Source organism: Rattus norvegicus, chromosome 6 (genome assembly GCF_021556685.1).
Source record: "Rattus norvegicus strain SHRSP/BbbUtx chromosome 6, alternate assembly SHRSP_T2T, whole genome shotgun sequence".
NCBI lineage: Eukaryota > Metazoa > Chordata > Mammalia > Rodentia > Muridae > Rattus > Rattus norvegicus.
The window spans coordinates 89273358-89298444 of record NC_141539.1 but is presented as its reverse complement, the minus strand read 5'-3'; the positions used below and the strand labels follow the sequence as shown (position 1 = coordinate 89298444).

At 38.0% G+C, this 25087-nt stretch overlaps 1 protein-coding gene across 3 annotated transcripts in view; it reads left to right on the top strand.

The window, feature by feature from the left end:
• Positions 1-24941, top strand: part of Klhl28 (kelch-like family member 28) — a 35308-nt gene extending 10367 nt beyond the window's left edge. The window contains exons 3-5 of one of the 3 annotated variants that reach the window (XR_015621757.1): positions 7104-7547; positions 8818-10041; positions 24624-24941. Coding sequence is in view for 2 of the 3 variants with exons in the window: in XM_087552677.1 (XP_087408803.1) it covers positions 7104-7547; positions 8818-9026; positions 16002-16165 (817 nt within the window). In the remaining variant the exon portion in view is untranslated. 3 annotated transcript variants of the gene reach the window in all.
• The last annotated feature ends 146 nt before the right edge of the window (positions 24942-25087 follow it).

Below are 25087 nucleotides of genomic sequence, written 5' to 3'. Positions count from 1 at the left end.
TGTCTTTGTTGCATCTACTCAGTTCCATCTGTGGGATGAGAGCATCCATAGACAGTATGAGAATGTTTTAAGCATGGTTGTTTCAATAAAACTTTATTTGTAAAAAATGCATGGCCTTAAATTTAGCCCATGGCTGTGTAGCTTGCCAGCCTTGATTTAGTTCTGTATGCAAGTTGCCTTTCAACACTGACATCATATTTTGAGGGTTTTGATTTTTTTTTTGTCATTCTTTCATAGAGATCACTTCTGAAAATGTTCATGTTTGATACATTCTTTTAATACTGTTGATTTCTATGTAGCCATTTCCAAAAATCTGGCAAACTCTTTTCTTTCTCCAATAGAACATTTGATATTTCATCAATGGCAATTCACATATTCTAAGTATTTAAACAAGTTTCCCTGTACATTTTCTTTATAGCCTAAACCTCCTGTTATTGAGATTGGGTGACAAGTAGATTATTTGCTGTGTCAATCACCCATGTTGATTGTTTGACTCGTGCTTGAAAGAGTGGAATACTGGCATGAACCAAATAACTGACCTCATGACAGAATTCCAAATATGAGTACATATTGAAAAAAAATCCTTGTTAAATTGCCTCTTGGTTTCTCAAATATTAAAAACATGAACTTGTTCTTAAAAAATCAAAAAAATGACCTTATATTTATATCTAATAATCTATTCCTCACTGAGTCTATCATAGTAAAATTTAAAGTAGCATTTTATTAAGCTGTTTATTACAGCATTAATAATAATTGGGAAAATTGGAACCAAGCTGATAACTATTCAGTTTAATTCTACACTAAATAGTACTAAACAGAGGACCTTCAATAAATTCACAATTGAGTAAAGAAGACACCGTTTGTATATAGTATGCTAATGCAATGATAAAGATAATTCGGTACAACTATTAAGGAGGGGTATGTATTCAATTTAAGGGATTTAGTGATGATTTTATATGGAATTAATGTCTAAGTTAAGTTATTTAAAGGAAAGGAAGAGCCCAGCAAAGAAGGGGAAGAAGAGAACATGTGTGGAGACAGTGGCATGATGCAGTGTAGGTCCCACAAAAAGCTAAAGGCTGAGAGTAAAAAATAAAAAGTTCTGACAAGTGAGGCAGCTGCCATTATATGAGCCATTTCTAATATTATTGTATGCCAATAAGGATACATATATATGTTTGCGTGTGCGTCTGTGTATTGCAAAAGTATTTTAAAGAAAATAGTATAATGATCAGATTTACATATGAGATTATTCTTGCTGAATTTTAGAGGAACACAAAAGAACAGAGATTAGACCCCGAGTGGCTAGGTAAGAAGCTATTGTAGAATTGGAGGCAAGGAAAGCTGGAGATAACCAAGGACTAGTGGTTTAGAACATCGGCTGCACGTGCAGAGATCCAGCACTCAGTTGATGCTCACAACTGTTTGTAACTCTAGTTCCAGGAGATCCGACACCCTCTTCTACACAGCCCCAGGCATGCATGCATACAATTTTTTTAAAGTCTAAACAAAAGAAAGAAAAGAAAAGGAAAGAGAAAGAAAGAGAGGAAGAGAGAAAGAAAAGAAAAGAGAGAGAGGGAGAGAGAGAGAGGGAGAAGGGAAGAATGGAGGGAGGGAAGAAGGAAGGACAAGAGAATAGAGTAGTTTAAGAAATGTTTTGAGAGTAAATTGATGGATTTGGTTCTTAGATGGCTAGAGAAAAGGATGCTGAAGGAGAGGGAGAAAGCAAATATGGATGAGATTTTATAGTCAGTAATGGATTGGAGGGTTACTACTAAGGAGGAATATAAGACAAGGAGCCACTTTAGAGAACAGACACTGTTTAATCTCAGACATAGAGAGATTAAGTGCCTATTAAATATTCAAATAAAAGTGTCCTGCTTCTTGTTGGATGTGAGTATATATACCTGTGACCTTGTTTCAAAGTTTGGAAGTCACACTGGATAAATTAAACTATAGAATCTTTGATGGACTCTTTTACCAGCATAGATGTCTTTTTTTTTTTTTTCAGATTAAGAACATATAGAAAGAAAAAAGAATTGATTAATGAAGGTCAATCTAGAACCATTTTAGGGATTTAAAATAAAAAGCAATGAGTTTCAGGGATCCCAAGGAATTTGTCAAGAAGGAAGGAACATGATCAACATTCAAGTATGAAGAAAGGTCCAGAAAGATAAGGATGAAAACGTAGCTGTTGTACTTGACAGTGTAAAGATTATGAACACCTTTCATGTCAGCAAATTTTTAAGAATATTAAAATGTGTTGAGAATGAATGAAGAAAGTGAAAGTAGAGCAATAGATAGGTCAGGAAGGTTGATTTGTTATATTTCGTCCTTGAATAGAAACACTTTGAGTATATTTGAAAGAAGATGCCCATAAAGAAGGAGTGGGCTGAAAATACAGGACAAGGAATGGTACTGAAAAAGCAAGGTCTTGAAATAGTCGGACAGTAGCAGAAAGTACAGTAATAGTATTGAATAGTCAGAGAAAGACTAGAATATACAGGTAGAACAGAGCAGTGAGAGAAAGGGGCTAGGAGATCCTGTTCTGTGGATTTTTTTTTTTTACTTTTCTGTTTTTCGGAGCTGGGGATCGAACCCAGGGCCTTGTGATTGCTAGGCAAGCGCTCTACCACTGAGCTAAATCCCCAACCCCCGATTTTTTTTTTTTTTTAAATGTATGGCTTAAGACTTGATAGAGAAGAAAGTGTGAGTTAGATCGCCCAGAGGTATCCAGGTTAGATAGTTAGAGGTAGCCAAGATTATGCATAGGGAGTCATAAGGATAATGTACTGAAAATACTTGCAAGTAACTGGGAATATGTTAGATCTTCAATGGTGAACCTCACTCCATGAAAGTATTAATAAAACTGATCACCATTTGCCATTAAAAGACTTATTGGGGGCCAAATGGGGGCTTTGGTCTCACAGCACTGCTCCTACTGTAGAGCTGCAGGCTTTACCAATCACTTTAGTAGTTTAAAGCTTGTTCCCAGGTATTCTGATCTCTCACCACCTCCTTTCATGCCACCTTATTTCAGCACATGTACTCTGTTATAGTTAGAATGTATTCCCAAAATTTGTGTTTAAAACTGGATTTGTTCTAAAAGAGAGAACTCTGCTCCTTTCATTTGTCTTCTGTGTGTTGCCAATAGCTTCTTCTGTGTTATAATGTAGAAAGAGTGCTCTTGTTATAATGTAGAAAGAGTGCTCTTGTTAGAAACCAGCAGTTGATCTTGGACCGCCCAGCATCAAGTACCACGAGCCAAATAAATGGCCACTGTTTATAATATATCCAGCCAGAAAGACTGACAGGAAAATTGGTACACGTAAATGGGACTGTTACTGGAGCAGATGCCCTGAAGTGCGGAAGCAGTTTGGAGCTGGCTAATGGAGACTTGGTGATCAGATTTGGAGGACTTTTCTAGATTTTAATTATCAGAACATTAAAGACAGTCCTGGATTCAAGAGCATGAGACAGTCTCAGTCTTCCTAGACATTACACATGATAGAGCACGGCCGCCATACTGAAAGAAGTATGGATGGTTGTGATGTAGCCTAAGATATGAAGAACATCAGCTTGGAACTTAGAAGAAACACCACCCTTGTTCTACAATTGCAAGGAACTTGCTAAAGATTTGCACATTCCTTATTTTACATAACATAGCACAGGAGCGATGAGCTAGTTTACCTGGCAAAAGAATTTCTAAGCAACCTTTTTTCTGTGTGGCCCTTTTAAAGCAAATGTGCAAGTAAGGTGAGAGAAGAAAGAAATGACCTAAAGATAGAATTTATAATTAAATGACAATCAGAATGGAAACACTGAGAAATCTACAGCTTTTGTATGTAAAGAATTGAAAAGGTTTGTTTGCTTAAGAGCAACCCAAAGCCATGATCATGTGAACTCCACATACTAGAGAGACAGCGTGGATGAGGAAGCCAGCTACTATCATCAAGAAAAGCAGAGAGACCCTGAAAGCATTTCAGTGACCTTTGCGGTTGCTCTTTTTACCACAGGGTCATAGCTCTAAGAGAACCCAGCAGTTTTAGGCATAGGCTCAGGGCACGCTCCACAGACTTGGAAAGCAAGGGTACTTTGGGAATCTGGAGACAGCACTTTGGCATAGCACTTTGACTGTTCCAGCTGTTGTTCAAGCAGGTCCAGCTACAGCTTGACCTAATGCAATCTCTGTGGGCTTTTCTGTGTACATTTCTAAGAATATGTAGAAACAACAGCAAACCAAGGCAGAAATTCATGGTACAGATGAAACAACTGTAGAGAGCCCCCTACTTAGAGTCAGTGAGCATCAAGGACCTGGGAGAGTTACAGGCATTAAGATTTCACATACTGTGAGGGATTGAATAGACTGAACCCAACAAAGCTGTAGAGTTCAAGCTTCCTTATGAGCCTAACTTCTACCCACAGTATTGCTCAGCCTATGGAGTAAAGGAGATTTGGGACTAGTTACTCCTTTGTTGCCTGTTTTCTTGGAAGGGGAATGTCTGCCCTAATCCTTTTTCTCTGTTGTATCTTGGAAGCATATAACTTGTTTTGATCTCCTAAGCTCAAAGGGAAAGTGAATTGAGACTCATATTTAATTTATATGAGACTGCTATTGAAGTTTAGTCTGCTACTCTGTATTGTAATGCTAATTGTGAGCCTCCAAAGTCTGGTTGCCCTAGAGATGAGAGAGTCCACCATGTTATTTCTGATTGGTGAGTAAAGATGCCTACAGCCTATAGCTGGGTAGAATTGAGATATGCATGACTTGGGGTTGCCAGGCTTGGGTTCAGAGGAGACCATGAGGAGAGAGAGAGGGAGAGAGAGTGACCGACCATGAGTTAGGAGTCAAGAAAGAATGGGCATGTGGGCTGGCCAATTGAAACATAGTAAGTAAATCCTTAATGTTACTGATAGGAAATTGAGTTTAATAGCATAGAGGGTAAATATCTCCCCACTTTTAATGTTGATAAAGACTTATTGTAAATAATAAAAGTTGTGTGTCTTTGGGAACTAAATAGACAAATATGGGGTAGAAACCTAGATTGAAATTAAGTATTTCTACAACACTGTGGTTTGAACTCTGACATTGAAATGAGTTGAAATGCTTGTAAATGAGATGAAATGATATTTTACATCATGAGAAGGATATGAGTTTGGGGATCAGGAACAAATATAATACAGTTTGAATGTAACTCCCCCAAATTCATGCATTAGGAACTTAGTCTTTCATGCAACAGTATTGAGAAATCAGATCTTTAAAAGGGGGTTGGGTCATATGACATCACTCAGATGGATTAAGAGCATGCTTTCAGAATCAGAAGCTGGTTAGTTACAAAGTTCCCTCTACCGTGTTACACTTTTCACAGTGTGTAGCGAGAAGGCCCTCATCAGATACAGGCCTGCAGTCTTGAACTTCCCAGCCTCCAGAACTGTGACCAAGTAAATGGCTGCTCTTTGTAATATACTCTGTCTCTGCAGCAGAGAGGGGCCTTAAGGAACACTCCTATGATTCTCCTTCCCTCTGGGAGGTTTGCTTTCACTGCCATCATGCCTCAGACGCCATAGCTTCCCAGCCTCTCCTTTCCTTCATCATATCCTTTGTGTTAGACCCACATGTCTGCTTATGCCATTCTGAGATCTGGAGCACGGCTGGAGAAATAACCCACTGCACCCAGTTCCTGCAGCCCTCAGCACTCCCCAGCAACCACTCCGCATCTCGTTCATCACTGTACTCTTTGACTTCCTTAGACTCCTTAGGAATATCAGGCCGTCACAGTGTGTTCCTTACCCTGTTGAAAAAAATAGAAACAACCATAGAACGGCCCCCTCCCCATGCCCAAATCTCTCTGAGATCACTTCTCTTACCTCAATATAGTCAGGCAGTAGTTTTCTGTCCTGTAAGCAATCTTTTTCTTTTCCAGTTATGCCATGTATCTCCTGAATCTTCACCTCTTCCCCCTGTATCACATCATTGCTTTTAGCACACAAACATGTTCTAGTTCAAGTTCCTAGAGATAAGTATCCTCAATTTATGTGTTGTATTATTTTGCTTTTCATTATAATTTTCCACATATTAATTGTCTCAAAGATAGGAAGGTTTTCATCATTTATATTTAAATATATATCTTCACAGATGTGCTTTCTCACCAGACAGCAAGTTTGTGAGATTCATCTGTAACACTACATGAGGGAGAACTTCATTTACTTTCATGAGTATTCGGCACTATAGTATATGGATATAATATGGTTTTAATTTTAAGTATTAAAATTTTACACATATGCAGAGTGAACAAACCCTACAAGTACAAATTAGTGAATCATAACAAATGAAACAAAAGTTGGTGTAGTAGAATGTGGCCAGCACCCAGAACCAACCCTGAACTCCCCACCTGTTCTTCCTTGCCCAAAGGTAGTAACTGTGTGTGTTTCTGATCCTGGAATTAGTTTTATATATTTGTGAACCTGATACAAATGAAAATATACAGAATTGTTTTAAATTTAACATTTGTTCTCATATGTGTAAAATTCATTTTCACTGTGGTGTGAAATACCATTATTTATCCATCTGATGCTTGATACACATGTGTATTGCTTGCAGAGCTTTGAAGTTATACATGGGACTTATGTGTCTACCCATGTACATGTGGATGCATTTATCCTAGACACATATGGAAGAATGTATCTTAGTCATGGGGCAAACGTATACAACACATCTAAATACTATACTATTTAGCTATTTTCTTTTTAATGAATTGCCGTATTGTGCTCCAATAAACAGTTTTGTATATGTTGCCTACTAAAACAATGGCTATAGCAGATATTCAGTAGAAGAGATATGTTAAGAATAAGTGAAGGTATGTATTCTCCACCTTGTCACATAAAATTATTTTCCAAAGTAGTTTATACCAGTTTGCGCTCTTAGCCAGTGTCTCCATGTTTGCACACTATTATTGCCAATGGTTATTTTCAGCAGTTTGGAAGGTACATCATGGTTTATTGTGGTTTTGATTTGCATGATCTTGATTATTAACACAAGTAAACATGCTTGTTTATGGGCCATTTGAGTTTTTTAATCTATTATTTCTCTTCTTGTTTGTTAGTGTGGAGATGTACTTTCCCCAGAATGACTCTTGGATTGGTCTGGCGCCCTTAAATATTCCTCGCTATGAATTCGGAATATGTGTTTTAGACCAAAAGGTCTATGTTATAGGTGGTATTGAAACTAGCGTGCGTCCCGGTGTCACTGTCAGAAAACATGAAAATTCAGTGGAATGTTGGAATCCTGATACAAACACCTGGACTTCTCTAGAAAGAATGAATGAGAGCCGAAGTACTCTTGGAGTGGTGGTACTTGCGGGAGAAGTTTATGCTTTAGGTGGATATGATGGACAGTCTTACTTGCAATCTGTAGAAAAATACATCCCCAAGATAAGGCAGTGGCAACCTGTGGCCCCAATGACAACCACAAGAAGTTGTTTTGCTGCGGCCGTCCTGGATGGAATGATATATGCCATTGGAGGGTATGGTCCTGCTCACATGAACAGGTATGTAAGTCAGTAATTGAATTGCTCATGATTGTAGAGTTCTACAGAAGCAAAATTTACATTCATTTCTGAGTTTTAAATTTGTATGTATAAATGGACTTTTCCATAAGCTTAAGTAGTATTGACAGATATTTGGGTACTTAGACTGCTCCTAAGTGTAATATTACTGAGATTCAATTCTCTATTAAATTTTATATTCAATTGATGTAGTAAACTGCATTTTAGAGTTCAAAAACCTAAAAAGACAAATTGAGATTTTTGTATGCTGCAATTATGTGTTTATCTACATGTGTGCACGATCTTTTCACATGTTGCTTAGTGGAAAAAAGTAGAAGTGCAATTCTTGTATTCCAGCACATTGTAAAACATTATAAAATTAAAATATTGGGCAAGTTAGATGGCTCAGTGCGCAGATGTTCTTACTGTGCAGCTGAGTTTGTCTTGCAAACTGTGTTCAGTCTTTGGACCCCATGATGGAAGGAAAGAGCCCTATCTCTAGAACCTTTCTTGTCTTGTTGTGGTATATTCACAACCACATTCATGCATACATAATAATTACTTTAAAGAAGCAGCTTTTAAAATTAAAATATTATTTCATATTTCTTTTGGATTCTTTGGTCATACTACACATGTCATCATACTATTAGAATAAGAATGAGAGATTGTTGTATTCTATAATATATTGAATAAAGGAGAAATATAAATAAGAACAAGTAAAGTTTACAAGTTATTATATGTACTGTGAATCACAGTTCTAAACCTTTGTTTAAAATTGCTCTCTACATATTTTTTTTATCTCTGGGAGTAGTGTTTTTTGTTTTTTTTTTTTTTTGGTTCTATTTTTCGGAGCTGGGGACCGAACCCAAGGCCTTGCGCTTCCTAGGCAAGCGCTCTACCACTGAGCTAAATCCCCAACCCCTGGGAGTAGTGTTTTACTCCCTGTGAGCACTGTAATGAAGAAGACTTGTGCTTATATGTACTGCACCACCATTTTGTATGAGGGATCTTGACATCTATTGAACTGGCCCTGCAATCCCTCATGGATATCTAACTGTATAAAAAAAATAACATTCAGCTATTGGATCCTGTTCACAAAGTGAATCTTGTACCTGATATTTTATCTACAGAGATACCTAAACATTTGGGACAGATTATTACTATTTTTATCTGTCTGTTTAATTTTAAAACTGTGGTGGGCCTTAGTTTTTCGGGAGTAGTAGGTTACAAAAATGACCTATGAATTAATTCTTGCTCATGTGAATGCTTTCAGTGTGGAGCGTTATGATCCAAGTAAGGATTCCTGGGAGACGGTTGCCTCCATGGCTGATAAGAGGATTCACTTTGGCGTTGGAGTTATGCTAGGTTTTATTTTCGTGGTAGGTGGGCATAACGGTGTCTCACATTTGTCAAGCATTGAAAGATATGACCCTCATCAAAATCAGTGGACAGTGTGTAGACCAATGAAAGAGCCCAGGACAGGTAACGTTTCTATATTCATTCTTTTGTTTGTTTCGTGATACTAGGGATTGATCCCAGGCCTGTGCATGTAAATACTGTACAACTGAACTACATCTTGAGCTGTTAACTCATTAAACTCAGCATCCAGAGCTGTGCTTTATATAGTGATATTCTTAGAATTCTAGCACCTTGGACCTTAACAATAAGCAACTTACTTTACTAGAAAGAAATTACTTGTGTACCTGTGTATATGTGTATGAGAGAGAGACAGACACACAGAGATAAACAGCAAGAGCAAGAGAGAGCAGCAGGTACACAGTGTGGATAACACATGTATGTGAAGGTCAGAGAAGAATTTTACAGGAGTTGGTTCTCTCATACCTTGTTTTGAGGCAGGGTTTCTTTTCATTTCATGTACTATGCTGCATACTGGCCTGTAATCTTCCAGCCATTTCTCCTGACTTCATCTGCCTCTCACAATAAGCCACTATAGCTGGATGCTGTATCAGTCCTACTTGGTTATTGTGGGCAATTCTGTACAGGTGGCAGTCATGGATGAACTGACTTACACTTTCCCCAGTGCAGTAGCAGTTCCTTTTCTGTGTGTCCTTTCTTGGCACTGTTGTTTCCTTGAAGGTTATCCATCCTCACTGGGGTAGAATGGAATCTCAAGATCATTGCTTTGATAGCTAAGGACTATTGGACATTTTCTCATGTATTTAAGATTTGTACTTTTGAGTGGTCTCTGTTTAGTTTGTTTACTCATTTATTGATTGATTTATTTGGACTTTTGTTTGAGTCATATATTCTGAATATTGGTTTCCTATTAGACAAATAGACTAGTTTTTTGTTTTGTTTTTCTGTCTTTTTCCCATTTTTAAAAAAATTTTTATTGGTTATTTTATTTACATTTCAAATGTTATTCCCCTTCCTGGTTTCCCTTCCAAACACCCCTATCCCACCCCTCTCTGCTTCTATGAGGGTGCTCCCACACACCCCCTCACCACCCTAGCATTCTCCTATGATGGGGTATCAAGCCTTCACAGGACCAAGGGCCTCTCCTCCCACTGCTGCCAGATAAGGTCATCCTCTGCTACATATGCAGCTGGAGCCATGGGTACCTCCTTGTGTATTCTTTGGTTGGTAGTTTAGTCCCTGGGAGCTCTGGGGGTTCTGGTTAGTTGATATGCTTGTTCTTCCTATGGGGTTGCAAACCCCTTCAGCTCCTTCAGTCCTTCCTCTAACTCCTCCGTTGGGGTCCCCATGCTCAATCCAATGGTTGGCTGCAAGCATCCGCATCTTTATCAGTAAAGCTCTAGCCAAGTCTCTCGGGACACATCCATATCAGGCTCCTGTCAGCAAGCACCTCTTGGCATCCTAGTATGGGCCACTATTTCACTGGAATCCTTATCAGAGAGTTGTTACCTAATGTGTCTTTTACTTGAGCAATTTTCTGTTTATTTTCTTCTTCCTGCTTTAAAATTTCAATCATATATTAATGTTCTTTTTAATGTATTTTGAGTGGGTTTTTGTACAGGGTGAGAGACAAGCATTTAGTATCATTCTTCTACTTGTAGACTTATAATTGTCACAGTACAATTTGGTAAAGTGGCTATCTTTTTTTCCAACATGTGTTTTTGGCTCCTTTTTCAAGGTGGCTGTGGGGATTTGTTTCTAGGTCCTCTATTATACCCATTGATCTGAATGTGTGGGTTTCTTTGTTTGCCAAACCACTTATTTTTATTTGGGAATTGTGACCATTAGTACTTAGAATTATTATTAAAAAGGCATATAAATTTGGTACTGCTGTTTTCTCAGATTTCATTTGACCTGACACTATTAGTTTCCTGTGACTTCTTGAGTGTGCTTCTCCCTTCCTTTCTAGTATCATTTGTAATGTGTCATGGAGGAGAATTTATTTTTTGGTCTTTTCTACTTGGTGTTCCATAGCTCTCTTGTACCTGGATAGACCTTGCAACAGTAAGTTTGGGAATTTTCTTCTGCAGTTTATTTTACTGAAGATATTTTCTATGCCTTCACTAGGAGTTCCTCTTCCTGTACTCTGCTTGGGTCCCTGAAACATATTTACAGTTTCTATTTAAAATCCTTATCTTGTACATCAACTAAGATTCTTTTTTCAGGGAACATTACAGTTAGGGGTGCTAATTTGTAGAGACACATTGTCTTTGTTATTCACGCTGTGGTGTTTTTGCAAATGAGGCCTAGGCATCTAGAATTTGGTCATTATTGTTTTGTTGGTGTTGTTGGTTGGTTGGTTGGTTTTAGTATGGATATCTGGTCTCATCTTTGTTGATTGGGTGTTTCAATCTTTCTTTGCTATTGCCCCAATTTGTCTGAGTGTGGACCAGCTGAATGGTGCTTGGTGTTCAGAGGCCACTCTCTATCAAGTTGTATGTGAGAATAATATCAGAAATAGTCTAGCTCATCCAGGAATAGATACCACAATGTCTGAGCCTAGGAGCAAACCTGTAAGCTTAGAAAATTCTTATTGCCAGTACTCCAAAGTCTCAGGAGAATTCTCCATGTTCTGTAGTTGGTCCTTGTTGGTATCAGGGGCCAGGGTCACAGTGGGAGTGTGTGATGCTTCACTGGGATAGGGTTCAGGACGTCTTGCTCTCGGATAGAGACAAGTGAGGTAGATGCTGCTAGGCTGTGAATCCTTATCTGGGGTCAGGCTGCAAACACTAGGCAAGCTTGTGAAGCATCTTTGTGCGTTAGTGTGGAGATTGGATTGTGAGTAAGTGGCAAGAAGGTGGATATACTGTGACTGGGAAGCCTCACCTGAGATCTGTGTTGCAGGATGTCTTGCAGTCCTGGGGTTTCAGTTTATTCCGTTCGAGAGCTAAGTATTGGGTGAAATGGCTTCTAGACTACTGGGTGGGTGGTCTGTGTCTAGGCTTTAATTTGTATTCCAAGCAGTCCCAAAACAGCACAGTGGGTTGGGTGGCTGGAGTTTTTATGGTCTTCAAATCCAGAATTACATAATTTTTAAAAACCAAGTAATTATACTTCTTCCTTCCCTATTTATATCACTTTTCATTCCTTTGTCTTGTCCTCCCTCCGCCCCCTTTTTTGACTAGAGAATTTAGGTATTACCCTGAATTAGAATCTCATTGTGTATTATCTCATTTCCTGCTTTTAGTGGAGATGATTTCAGTTTTTCTCCTATCACTTTAGATTTGAGAAAATTTTAGCTCTCTTTTTATGAAAAGGTTTTCTTTGTCTTAATTTGTATCTCAGGCTCTCTTCTTCCTATCCCATAAGTTATTTAGTTTGGTCTCTTGATCATGTCCTAGAGGACTTGAAATCTGTGGCCACCTTGCCATTTCATTGATCTTGTCCTTATCCCTCTGATCTTTCTTCTGCATAATGTGGGTGTCAGTGATGCTTTCTCCTCCGACTGTTTCCTACCCAATGTTTCTCATCTGTTTCCTTTCAGAACCTCAGTATCTACTGCTTCCTCATCCATGCTGCTCTCTTGCCTTACGTCTTGGTGTCCTTCTCGTTCATTTCTTGTTTGTTTTTATTCTCTTTGGGATCACTGATTATTTATAAAATTTTACTTTGAATCCTTTGTTTATTTCTTATTTCTAAATTAGATTGTGAATCATTTCAGAATCTTAATATCTTAGGATTCAGTTATCAAGGGATTACAATCTTTTGGGGTAGGCCTATTGTCTTGCTTTTTTATATTTCTTTGTTTTGTGTTACAATTTTCACATTTGTTGGAATAAATATCTCTTTTGGTTGTTGTTGTTTTAATAGATTTCTTAGTTAGAAACCTTTACTAGGGATCATATTTCATCACGACTCAAAGAAGAAATAGTAGTCAACAGCAACTGAAATAATTTAAAAACAAATTAGGGGAATTTAAATGTAGTATAGAGCAGTTGGACACATAGCTGATTAATCAGGAAGGTTAGAAAAAATAGAGCTAGGACACCTACAGGATAAATTAGAAATTTAAAATTTACTGAAGCTAATTATGGTAATACTTAAGTGGTAAAAAGGGGTGCTGGGGCAAGAAGAAATTGACAAGAAGGAAGATAAGGAAGAAGAAAAGCAGATTGCTATAGAAATAACAAGGCTGTGGAGTGGCTCAGTGAGCGAATTGCTTGGAGAACAAGTGTGAGGATCTAGGTTTGGATCCCCATCGTCATGTTTAGAAACTGGGTTCATAGAGCCAGAGAGATGGGTCAATAATTAAGAGTTCTTACTGCTTGTGCAGAGGACCAGAATTTGGTTCCCACCTCTAATGTTAGAAAGCTTACAACTGTCTGTAGCCCACTTCTCCAGAGGATCCAACACCCTCATCTTCCCTTCACAAACACCCATACAGACTCAGAGAGAAACATACATTAAAAAAAAATGTATGTCAACATACACACACACACACACACACACACACACACACACACAGTGTGGACACAGCACTGAATGCCTGTAATCCTAGCAAGGCAGAAGGACTTCAGAAGCTCAGTATCTAACCAATTCAGCAAGCTCCAGCTTCAGTACGATAACATGTCTCAAAACATAAAACTGTTTAGCAATAGACGACACTTGACATCAACCTCTGGCCTCCTCGTATGCCATGCCACATACCTACACATAGCTACACATGTATACAGCATGCATACACACACCAAAAGGAGGAAAAGGGCAAAGTAAGTAGAGACAAGCAATCTAGAGGAGAGAAACAGAAGAAAGGAAGGGAGGGAAGGATGGAAACTGTCAGTATATCTTTCTTCAGAGAAAGCACACACGAGCACCATATACATACCATATATACACACCATACATAATACAACACACACATACCACACACCCCATAACCATATATCAAGCACAAACCATATACACCATATATACACCACACATGTACTATATACATTATATATCCCACATACCACACTACATATGCCACATACATACACACGCCACAAAAAACACATATATACTATACACCACATATAACACACATACACATATGTGCTGTATACCACAAATACACACACTACACATACACAGCATTCATACACACATACACCATGCACACACTACACATACACACACATGTTGCTGTTTTCTAGATGGGGTATACAAGTTACTTTTTCTTTATAAAGTCCTTACAATTCAGACTACAAAGGGTTATTTCCATCTTATTCCCGTCAGAGTTTATCTAGTGTGTATATAAGCCTGTTAATGTGGAAGTGATGGTTCCACGCTCTGAACTGCTCCCATCAGATGCAACCTCGGACATTAGATGGATGTCTGCTCCTTTCAAAGGCACTCTTATGTGGATTTAGCAAGGGAAATTTCCACAACGTATGTGATCCTCTTGAGACTACACAATTCAGACAAGGCAGCGCTGTCTGTGGCAGCCATAGACAAAGCCTAGGACTGTGGTTATCTTGTGTGCCAAGGCTTTCTTCTCTCCTCTTACTACAGCTTTACCTCTGTGGTGTGACTTAGAGTCAAGTAGATCCCTTTCCATGAATCTCAGTCCAAGTCACAGTGGCTTCTTGGAGTGTTGAGTCATTGAGGAAAGGTGTGGCCTTTGTTGTTTAGAGATGCGGAACGTGCTTTCTTTGCCCAGGTTTGAGTGTGACCTCTCTTGAGATGACTGCCACTCATACTACCAGTGAGCAAGCTTGAGAGTGCAGTCTGTCCCTGCCCTGGAACTTGCCGTGAGCCACCAGCCTCTACATCCAGAGGGCTGGGGTGAAAAGTGTGCACCACCGTGCCAAGCTAGAAATGCCATCACAAACGTCATTTTCTCAGTGTGTCACCTAGTGGACATGTGGAACCTGCCAGATCCTTTCTCACTGGAGGATGCGCCTCTTCCTCTGTGTTTGCTTAGTGCTCTCTGATAGAGTTCTTTTACAAATCTACACTTCTGTGTTTCAATGTTCCACCTGGGCTCTGCCTGCTTACTGTTTCTCTCCGCTACTTTTCCACACCAGCCACCTCTCTCCACAGCCACTTACCTAATGAATTCTTCAGATTCTCGACGATGTCTAAAAGGACTGCGTGTCCCTAACCCACCATCTCCCCTGCCTCCCTCCTCCCAGCACTTTATTTATTTGGTTTTCATATCTCTATCTTTATGTTCACTATCAAATAGTCTTTCCTTTGCAAAGAGGATAGCTCAGTCAGAAAAGAGTTGGATTTTAGGATTTCTAGAGAAGAAACAAATACAGGACTAGGTGTAAGGAGAAATTGATATTTTGAGCCCAAACTCAAATGACATTATTGAAAAGTCAGTTTTAAATGATAGAATGCTTTAGGGGTTTTCACAAAGATGTGAATCATGATTGAAAAAATTCTAGAACCATAGGCACTCAACTGAAGGGACATCAAAAGCACAAAATACAGTGAACCCTTTAAGTGATTAGTATAGCTTCTTTTGTACGCTAAGAAAAGCCATGAAAGCAATGAGAATGTTTAAAATGTAGGTAGACTTACTGTTTTTTTAGAACTATAGATGGTAATATCTAAGGGAGGATTTTTAAGACATAAGTTACATCGTACTATGTATTTGAAGGCACGACCAAATGAATGTTTTATAGAAAACCATACAAATATACATTATAAATATACTCCTTTCTTCCTAGTACTTTAAGAATGCATGACAGTTACCCTGATCTGATCATTGTACAGTGCCGTACTGTACCCTGTGAACATGAACAATTATCGTGTATCGAAACTAAAAGCATATTTTGAAAATGCTTTCCTATAGTGGGCAACTGACTGTTTTGTTAAGGGTCTTTGGTTGGTTGGTTTGTTTGTTTTGTTTTGTTTTGTTTTGTTGGTTTTTTTGTTTCCTAGTAACCCTATACTGTTGTATTACCTGTATAATTATAGAATATTGTTGAAATGGGTTTTGAAAAATACATTAAAATATAAATTATTCTCTGTGAGACATAGTCTACTTCACAACTAACCCGTTTGTTCTTTTCTCCCCACCTGTGTCAGGAGTTGGTGCTGCAGTAATCGATAACTACCTTTACGTAGTCGGTGGTCACTCAGGGTCTTCCTATCTGAACACAGTACAGAAATACGACCCTATCTCAGATACATGGCTGGATTCAGCTGGCATGATATACTGTCGCTGCAATTTTGGATTAACTGCACTTTGACAAGTGTGAATTTGTGGAAATCGCATGAGGTGGTACCACAGGAAAGAATGCCCAGTGTCCTGAACCTGAAAGCTAGCTGTACTGCTTTCTTTGTAACCTGAAGTGGCATGAAGACTCCGTTTTGTTGGGTACTTTGAACTGACTAATAGTTTGCTCTTGATTTTGCAGTGAGTCAATAATTAAACAAGGAAAAAAGACAGACAGACCTAAGCAATGGAATTGTGCACTTTTCTCCACTGAGACTGGGAAAGCTTTTATGTTCCTACATGTAGAAAAACCCTTGCTGCTTTTTAGTTTTGTTTTAAATAATTTAAGCTCTTCTTTCTTGGTCTGTATTTGATTTACTAGAATGAGAGAAGTTTGGACTCCGGAGTGTATCAAATGACTGGACAGAATGTGGGTAGTGATTGTTGGATTTAAATTCAGATGCTCCACGTGGTTGATTTGTTTGTTTGTTTGTTTGTTTGTTTGTTTGTTTTTTTAAAGGGCTGCTTTTACTTGGGGTACTTTTAAGGATTATAATTAACATGTCAATCATCTGAGTGCTCTTTCTGCTAAATGATTTTAGGGCTAATAGTATGTAAGGTTGTGAAACAATGGCTTTTTTTTTTTTTTCTTTTTCTTTTTTTTTTTCGGAGGTGGGGACCGAACCCAGGGCCTTGCTAGGGCCTTGCTCCTGCTAGGCAAGCGCTCTACTACTGAGCTAAATCCCCAACCCCGAAACAATGGCTTTTAGTATCATATTTGGGGCCCTGTTTTGAGACATTACATATTTATTGCTTTTGCTTTTTCATATGGCCTGGTTTAACTGTTTTTACTATCTATGCTTTGACAAGCAGGGACAGAAGACTAATCATGTCTGCTTCAGTTCTTTAGTGCTGCTTAGCAGGCTTCTGGTTGTCGGTGTAAATATATTTGAAAGGTGTTTGGTTACCACCCTTGATGCATACATGTTTTCTTTGATAGATTCTTAATTTGTTTTTTTTTTTATTAAGGTCTTAATTTTGTTTTCAGTGTTCAAATATAAAAATGGTGCTAACTGTAGGATGTATAACAAAGCTATCACTGATGTTATTTGGGTGTTCTATGTTAGATGCATGATGTACTTTGATAATTGTTTTCATTTTTACTGGCTTGATTCGCTTGTGCGTGTGGAAAGTGTTAATGATTATATTCATGTTAACATCCAGAATCATCTGAGTGCTTGAGTTACACTTCCCATGGTTTTTGAATGGTGACTTAGAGATGATGCTTTTTCCCCTTCTTGTTCTGGAGATTACATGTCCTTCAGCACAGAAATGTGTGCACCGCAGCGTGCTAGGCAGGTGTGCGTTACCTCGTTCGTTTCTTAGGTAACTGAACAATTTTAACTTATTGAGGAAAACTGGAACTTGATGTTTACTTGAATAAATGGTTCTAAATTTGGTTGTGCTTTGTTTAAAGAAACTATCTTTCAAAACAAAACTGTTACAGCAGATGACAGCTTATTTAAAGGAAATAGCTAACTTATTTTTGCATGGTTTAGTAAATATCTGTTAGTCTTAAACATATTAACTTGTAGTTTATTACGACATTGGTACTTATATTTTCGTATTTAGTAATTTTGCTTTCATGTTCTTTATGTTGTTTTCTTTTTTACCCACCTATTCTCTCTTTATAATGTCTGTAAGATCAGTGAATATTTTTTCCTAAGAAAAAACTCATCCTGCATCCTTAAGTGCCATATTATTGCAACTTGTTAAGAAGCCATTTGCAATATAACGCCTAGCTTTACCTGTTAGCATACATGTTATGACTGAAAAACTATAGCTGGGCAATTTATAGTTTTTCTTGTTCTTCCATAAATTACCAGTTGTAGATGAGAATATACTATGAAACTATGTAAAATCATCTTTAGTCATAAAGTAACACCATGCTTTATAAATATCTGCACAGATTATGAAGCCTTGCAAGTAACTTTTAGTCTCTACTAATCTAGCACTTAACAGGAGCTAAGAAAACCAACTGAGTATTTTCTATGTCACTTGTTTGAATATCATAATGACACATAGCAATAACTTTTTCATTCATTTGAATACATCTGTTGACTAGGAATAGGTGCACTATGTGGTTGGCCTGAACCTTATTTAAAGAAAAGAAATTTAAATTAGATTTCAGCACATACTTACTTTTAAATCCCCAATTTAGTTTTTTTTATTTATATCAATCAAATTATTATATGTATTCTGTTACACTAACTTTAATATCTTCCTCACAAAAGTGAATTTGAAAGTCTAGGAAGTGATTTTAAATATAAACATAGCTATTCCAAGCATTCTATTTTAATAGTGGTTTACCCATGTATTATTTCTGATATGCAATTTATATATAATCTGTAGCCTCTTGGTAAATTAGATAAAAAAAAAAAGTGTGTACCGATGTTTTTTAATCTAAATATTTTATCTGGCTTATAAACTAAATGCAAAACATTTTGGCCAACAATAGAATCATATTCCTATGAACAAAGTATGAAAACACACAAAGCCAAAATAAAAAACTCATTTAAAATTTAGAAATACGCTTATTTTAAGAATCCTATTACATATAATATCCAGAGCTACTATATGGCCTGACACCCAGTAAGTTTAAAATAAAGATTTCTCTTACAAATTTAAGAAGTTTCATATGAACACTGTGCTGATAAGTTGTGAATTTAAAGTTCCATGTTTTTTACACTAAAAAGGATGAAATGTTAGATTATAAATCCCCAGATTTAATGTTTTTAGAAATATATAATATACATATATAATATCGATACATAGGATATATATGATTATATCATTATGTATATCAATATATATTGATATATGTGTATATTTTCATATGTATAATATATATCAACATATATGTATATGCATATATTCAAGAAAAAGTGTGAAAGCAGTTTAAGACTACACAGAAATATTTGGGGCAAGACTGATAGGGGAAATAGGAATCTGACCAATTGCAGTGTCACCTGTCTTCTATAATTATGTCAAAGAATGTGTATGCACTATTTGGGTATTTAATATTTATTGTCTGTAGTAATTGAACTTACTGATTTTTAAGGTAAACCCAAAGGATATTTTCAAATTTCATGTTTTTGCTAATGAATATCAAATTATAGACATTAGTATCAAATGATAGGAAAATGGCTCTTGGTGTTGAAAGGTTTTTTATAGTTTGACATATGAGGACTCTACTACATACATGTGCGACACTGTGTTAGATGCTATGGTGGCATCTACTGAAATGTAAATAGGATGCAACCATCTCTCAAAAGAATAAACTATAACGGAGTTTATTTACTCCAATAATTACTATGAAAATTGATAGCCTAGTTCCTTATTTCTGAGGTCATAGGAAGGAACTTGAAACCTAGTTTATATATAAACACTTAGTGTACAGTTAGGTTTTGATGACATAAGTAAGACTAATGAAAATCATGTTTATAGACTCCATGTGGGGTCAGCAGACATGGCACAGAGGTAAGACCAACTGTTGTTCTGACAGAAGACTCTAAATTGGTGTCCAGCATGCAGAGGAGCACAGCTGTCCCACAGCTCCAGGGTGGGGTCAGATGCCCTTTCTGGCTTTCCCTGGGTACTCCCTCGACACGTATATACACAAATAAAAATAAATCTTTTCTTTAAAAAAGATTTCCATGTTTCTTGGAATTAGATGGTTTATTTTCTAAAGGAAAAGCAAAATTAAGAAAGAACACACCCGGAACCCATGTTCTAGAGCATCATGGCTCTGGAGAACACTGAGGAGAGTGCGTGTCTGTATCATGCAGTGCTTCAGGTTTTGTTTTATTTTAGTTTCAGTTGTAGTGTTGGATTCCTGGTATTGTCACCAAAGTGCTCATTTTTAGGAAAATCAGATTATATAATAACTTACTGCTGAAAGTTCAATAAATTTACAATGGCCTCTCTAAACCTTCTGTTCAGAAAGTTACACAAGTGTGTGACATGTCAGGTTAACATCCTGGTCTGCTACTTAGCCCTTTATTTCCCACTGTAAACAGCACTTTAATTAGACAAGTTATAATTAGGTAACAATTCTGTGACTGAATAGTTTTGGCTCTCCACTTCCAATATACTGAATTCAATGTTGATATTCACATTTAGAAAATAAGTTTAATATATTTTAAATAGAAGTTTACAAATATTACTAGTGTGAATATGGTCAAAGAAAAATCCAGTTTACATCTCTGCAGAGAGAAAAATTGTCACACAGTTTTTATATTACATATCCACATGTCTTCTACATTTAATTTTGGTCAAGATATCATGTGTAAAGTCCCACTCATTTTAAAATACCAAGCAAAAAGTTCCAAGTTTGCCTTAATATACATGTGAAGTTAAAGTACTGGATGATAATGCTTATATCTTTGCCTTATGACTTGTGCCGTGTCTTGAACCAGAGATGGCTGTGATTTTAACAGGACTCTGAAGCATTGTCAACATGGAGTACCAGTGGGTGTCCTCTGTTGCAAATAGTGTGGTTGGTTATTGGTAAGGTTCATGTTTAAATGTTTTTGTACCTGTATTTTACCTCTGAATAGATACTTTTTAGCATCAGGGTTTTATTTTATCTTTGTTTACATAGTAAAGTGGCATTTAACTTGTTGAAGATTGTATTCTTTTGTTTTTTTTAAGAGTTTTGTGCATATTATTGTGGTAATGCTCTGTAATGGTTATAGTTATATTTCATTTAATGTGAAGAGTTTAAAATAAAACTGAAAATGTAAATTTGTACCATGTGATATTATTGTGAACTGAACTAATCTTGGTTATGTACAACTCTTAAGTCACTCGTAAATTCTTGTAAATCCATGGATGGATAGATGTCTCCAAAGATAAGATACAGAGGTTTCACGATTCAAACTTGTAATGCTAGGGCGAACTTAGATCTGGAAAACAAGGATGGACCAGTCCCTTTAAGAGGGTGTGCTGCTTGCTTCTGTGTTGGACTGTTGGCATGTCTTAACAGCAACTGGAAGGACAATCTAAGAGGAGAAAAGAGCCTACTGAGTGAGGGCATCCCAGCAATGAGTCAGTAAAAGGAGGGCCCAGGACCCAGAGGCCCACAACAAACTCCCATCCCACTGGGGGCTCTTCTTTTTTTTTTTTTTTTTTTTTTTTTTTTTTGGAGCTGGGGACCGAACCCAGGGCCTTGCGCTTCCTAGGTAAGCGCTCTACCACTGAGCTAAATCCCCAGCCCCGTGGGGGCTCTTCTAATAGGAGCTGTATTGTTTTTATTTCCCTCCCACTCCTTCCTTCTCTCTCTCATCCTTCTTCCGTCCCCGTCCCCTGGCTTTTCTTACTTCCTCCCTCCCTCCTCTCTTCCCCTCTCCCCCCTCCTCCCCCCCTCCCATCTCCTGCTGCTTCTTTCTCAGTGACTGACTTTCACTTTCTCACGAAGCATCTGACACTGTCACAGCTCTCCAGGATGACCCTTTAGCTTTCTCTGTGTCGCTCTTCTTCTCAGGGTACCCCTAGATCACTACCCCTATAAACCAAGCATCTATAGAGTAAGATAGGTTTCAGGCCATCCTACTATAGGGAGGTGGCTGTATGTTAACTGCTGCCTTATAGTGTCATTAATAAAAGCATGCCATAGGGTAAATTCTATATTTATGAACCTCTTCAGTAAATGGTTTTGATTTTAATATTATAATCATAAAAGCAATAACTATCAAGGGACTGAAGAGTTGGCTTGGTAGTGAAGGGCACTGACTGTATTTCCAGAGGATGCAGGTTCATTTCCGAGCACATGCATGGCCACTTAAAACTGTCTATAACAGTTCCAGAGGGTCCAATGTCCTTTTCTGACTTCTACAGGTATTGCACACACATACATACAGTTAAAACATCCATATTCATAAAACATCTCCCCCCAAAATAGCTGTCAATGAAATTGTGAAAAACAAAAGTACTCACAGGTGCCAGTTGTAAGTTTATGTTAGAGCCAGACCATGGAAGCCACGTGGAGGCCAAAGAACGAGAGGTACAATCTGATGGATGGAAACAACATGGCTCTGCATCAGAGAGGATGCCCGGTCATCTGTCAGGAAAGGGAGGGCCCATGGGGACTACCGGAGTCCTCAGGTAATAACAGGGTGCTGTGGGCTGGACCCGGACTCCTGAGACATGGCAGCGTGTGTAGTTTTCATTTCCCTGAAGGTTCCGTCCTGGCCAGGGCCTTGGGCCAGCCTCATACCCTGAGTGTGAGTTATGTGAGTGCTAGCTCACGATCCTATGCCTGAATTTTCTTTTCATTTTACAATTTTTTACTATTTTTTTATAGAATATATTCTGATCATGCTTTTTCCTTTCCCCCAACTCCTCTCACCCACCAAACCCATGTTCTCTCTTTTAAAAACAATCAGACAAAAAGCAAAGGAGAAAAAAAACCATGCAAAATGAAGACCAAAATAAACACACAAACAAAAGACTAATAAAACTAAAAGCCCAAACAAAGCAATGTGGGATTTAAAAAAAAAAAGACTACAAAAACACCATTGAGTTCATTCTGTACTGGCCATTTGCTGCTGGGCACTGGCCTTACCTTTACATATGATTACTACGCCCAGTGAGTCCGTTGGAGAAAGTCAGTTTTTCCTGTGGAAATGGGTCGCAGTTGCAGGTAGCTTTTTCTCTTAGTACTGTAACTGTCTGCGTGGCCTTCTGTGTGCTGACACAGTAGTTGTGCCTTCATGTGCTATGCCTGCCTTCTTGATGCAGGAAACTCAGACTTGAATTTGGAACTTAACAGATACAGCCTGAAGTATTTAGAGTGTATTATACATTAGGTCAAGTATATCAAAAAGCATTTTGAAAGGAATGCATTTGAATGTTGACATTAAGATTTCTTCTTTGATAGGGTGTTGTTTCATTTTTTTGTTTTTTGAGACAGGGCCTTTCTACACAGCCCTGGATGTGCCATACATCTTTACATAGACCAAGTTGGCCTCGAACTCACAGAGATCTACTTGCTTCTGTGGGAACTAAAATACTTGTGCACCACCACAGCCAGATGAAATTAAGATCTCTTGTTTTAAGTGGATGTTTTCAAAGTTCTGCCTTTTTTCCCTATGGCATGCCCAGGACATTACCAGAGGTCACTGAAGATCATTCAGTTTGATACTTGCAAGTAATGATGGGAGGAGAAAAGAGTGCAGTTAACTGAACGCTGTTACATGCTACCAAAAATGACAGCATACTCAAGTCCACTCCTCCCCCAGTTCACTCAGAATAAAAAATGGCCTGCTCCAGGAATTTCCACTAGACTTCTTGAGTTCTTCCTTCAACTTGCTAGATGGTTCTTTTGTTTGGGACATTTGTGGCTCAGGGGAGTGGGGAGTAATAATAACCATCGCAAGAGTCTGAATGAATTCAGTGGTTTTTCATGCCAAACCAGCGGTCAACACTAGGAGTAAATGCTGTACTCTGAATACTACATGGTGAGAACCTTTATTAAAAAAAAAAAAAGGAAGAACATTCATTTAAAAGAATTAATTCAGAGAAGCTATAGTGAAGTTCATTTTCTGTAGCCTTGATAATACTTAAAATCATTTCAAACATTTTTGTAATTTTTTCAAAAAGAAAAGTTCAACAGAACAGAACAAAGCTACCTAAATTTAAACCCAAGGTTGTCCGGGAGCCTTTTAATGAAGTAGAATATCCACATTCCTGAGAATACAATTGATTGAAACCACATAGCAGTGGAAGCTCAGGAGAACACACAGTCTGCCCATAGATAGGAGAGAGATCTTTATCACCTATAGAATTTCAGACATTGGGTTGATATCCAGAATTTATAAAGAACCAAAAGAAATTAAACACCAAGGAAATAAAACCACCATTCAACAAAGGGGCTATAAGCTGAATAGAAAGTTTAGGGGGAAAAAAATACACAAATGGCCAATAACTATTTTTAAAAGTGTTCAATATTCCTAGTCATTAAGGAAATCCAAATTAAATCTATGAGACACCACCTCATCCTGGTCAGAATGGCTACTGTCAAGAATTCTGGCATCAAATATTAGGATTTTGAGAATGGGGAGCCCTTATTCACTGCAGTTTAAATGCAAACTAATAAAACCAATGTGATTAATCAGTGTGGAGGCTCCTCAGAAACTGAAAAGGACTCTGTATAAACTAGCTACTCAACTCTTGAACCAGAGAACTCTGTATCCTACCATAATGATAGCAAAAATGTAGAACCATAGGGGTCCCAATGCTTGGAGTTAGAGAAAGGACTGAAGGAGCTGAAGGGGTTTGCAACTCCATAGGAAGAACAACAGTATCAACTAACCAGACCCTCCAGAGCTCCCAGGGACTAAACCACCAACCAAAGAGGACACATGGAAGGAAGCACGACTCCAGGTGCATATGCAGCAGAGGATGACCTTGTGGGGCGCCAATGGGAGGAGGGGCCCTTGGTCGTGGGAAAACATGCCCCAGTGTAGGGAAATACCATCTTGTTGAGGTGGGAGTGGGTGGGTGGGAGGGGGAGCATCCTCATAGAAGCAGGAGAGGGGGCATGGGTGAGGGGGAACCAGCAAAGAGGATAGCATTTGAAATGTAAATACATAAACTATCCAAAAAACAAAAAACAAAAACTAATCCACAGGCTAAGTGAGACCCATGCCATGAAAAGGAACTCACTCTGACACTGCCTGGAGGACCAGAAACCAGAGACTGGATGGCCCTAGATGATTTGTTTATGTGTTTTCCTGACGTGTGTGGCCAAAAACAAATAAATAAAAAAGTAAAACGTTAAAAAAAAAAAAAAGTAGAGCCAAATTAGCTGTCGCTCAGAAGATTCATGGATGAGGATCTGGTGTACAAACAGAATGGAATAATACTCAGCTCTAAAGAAATGGAATGACAACAT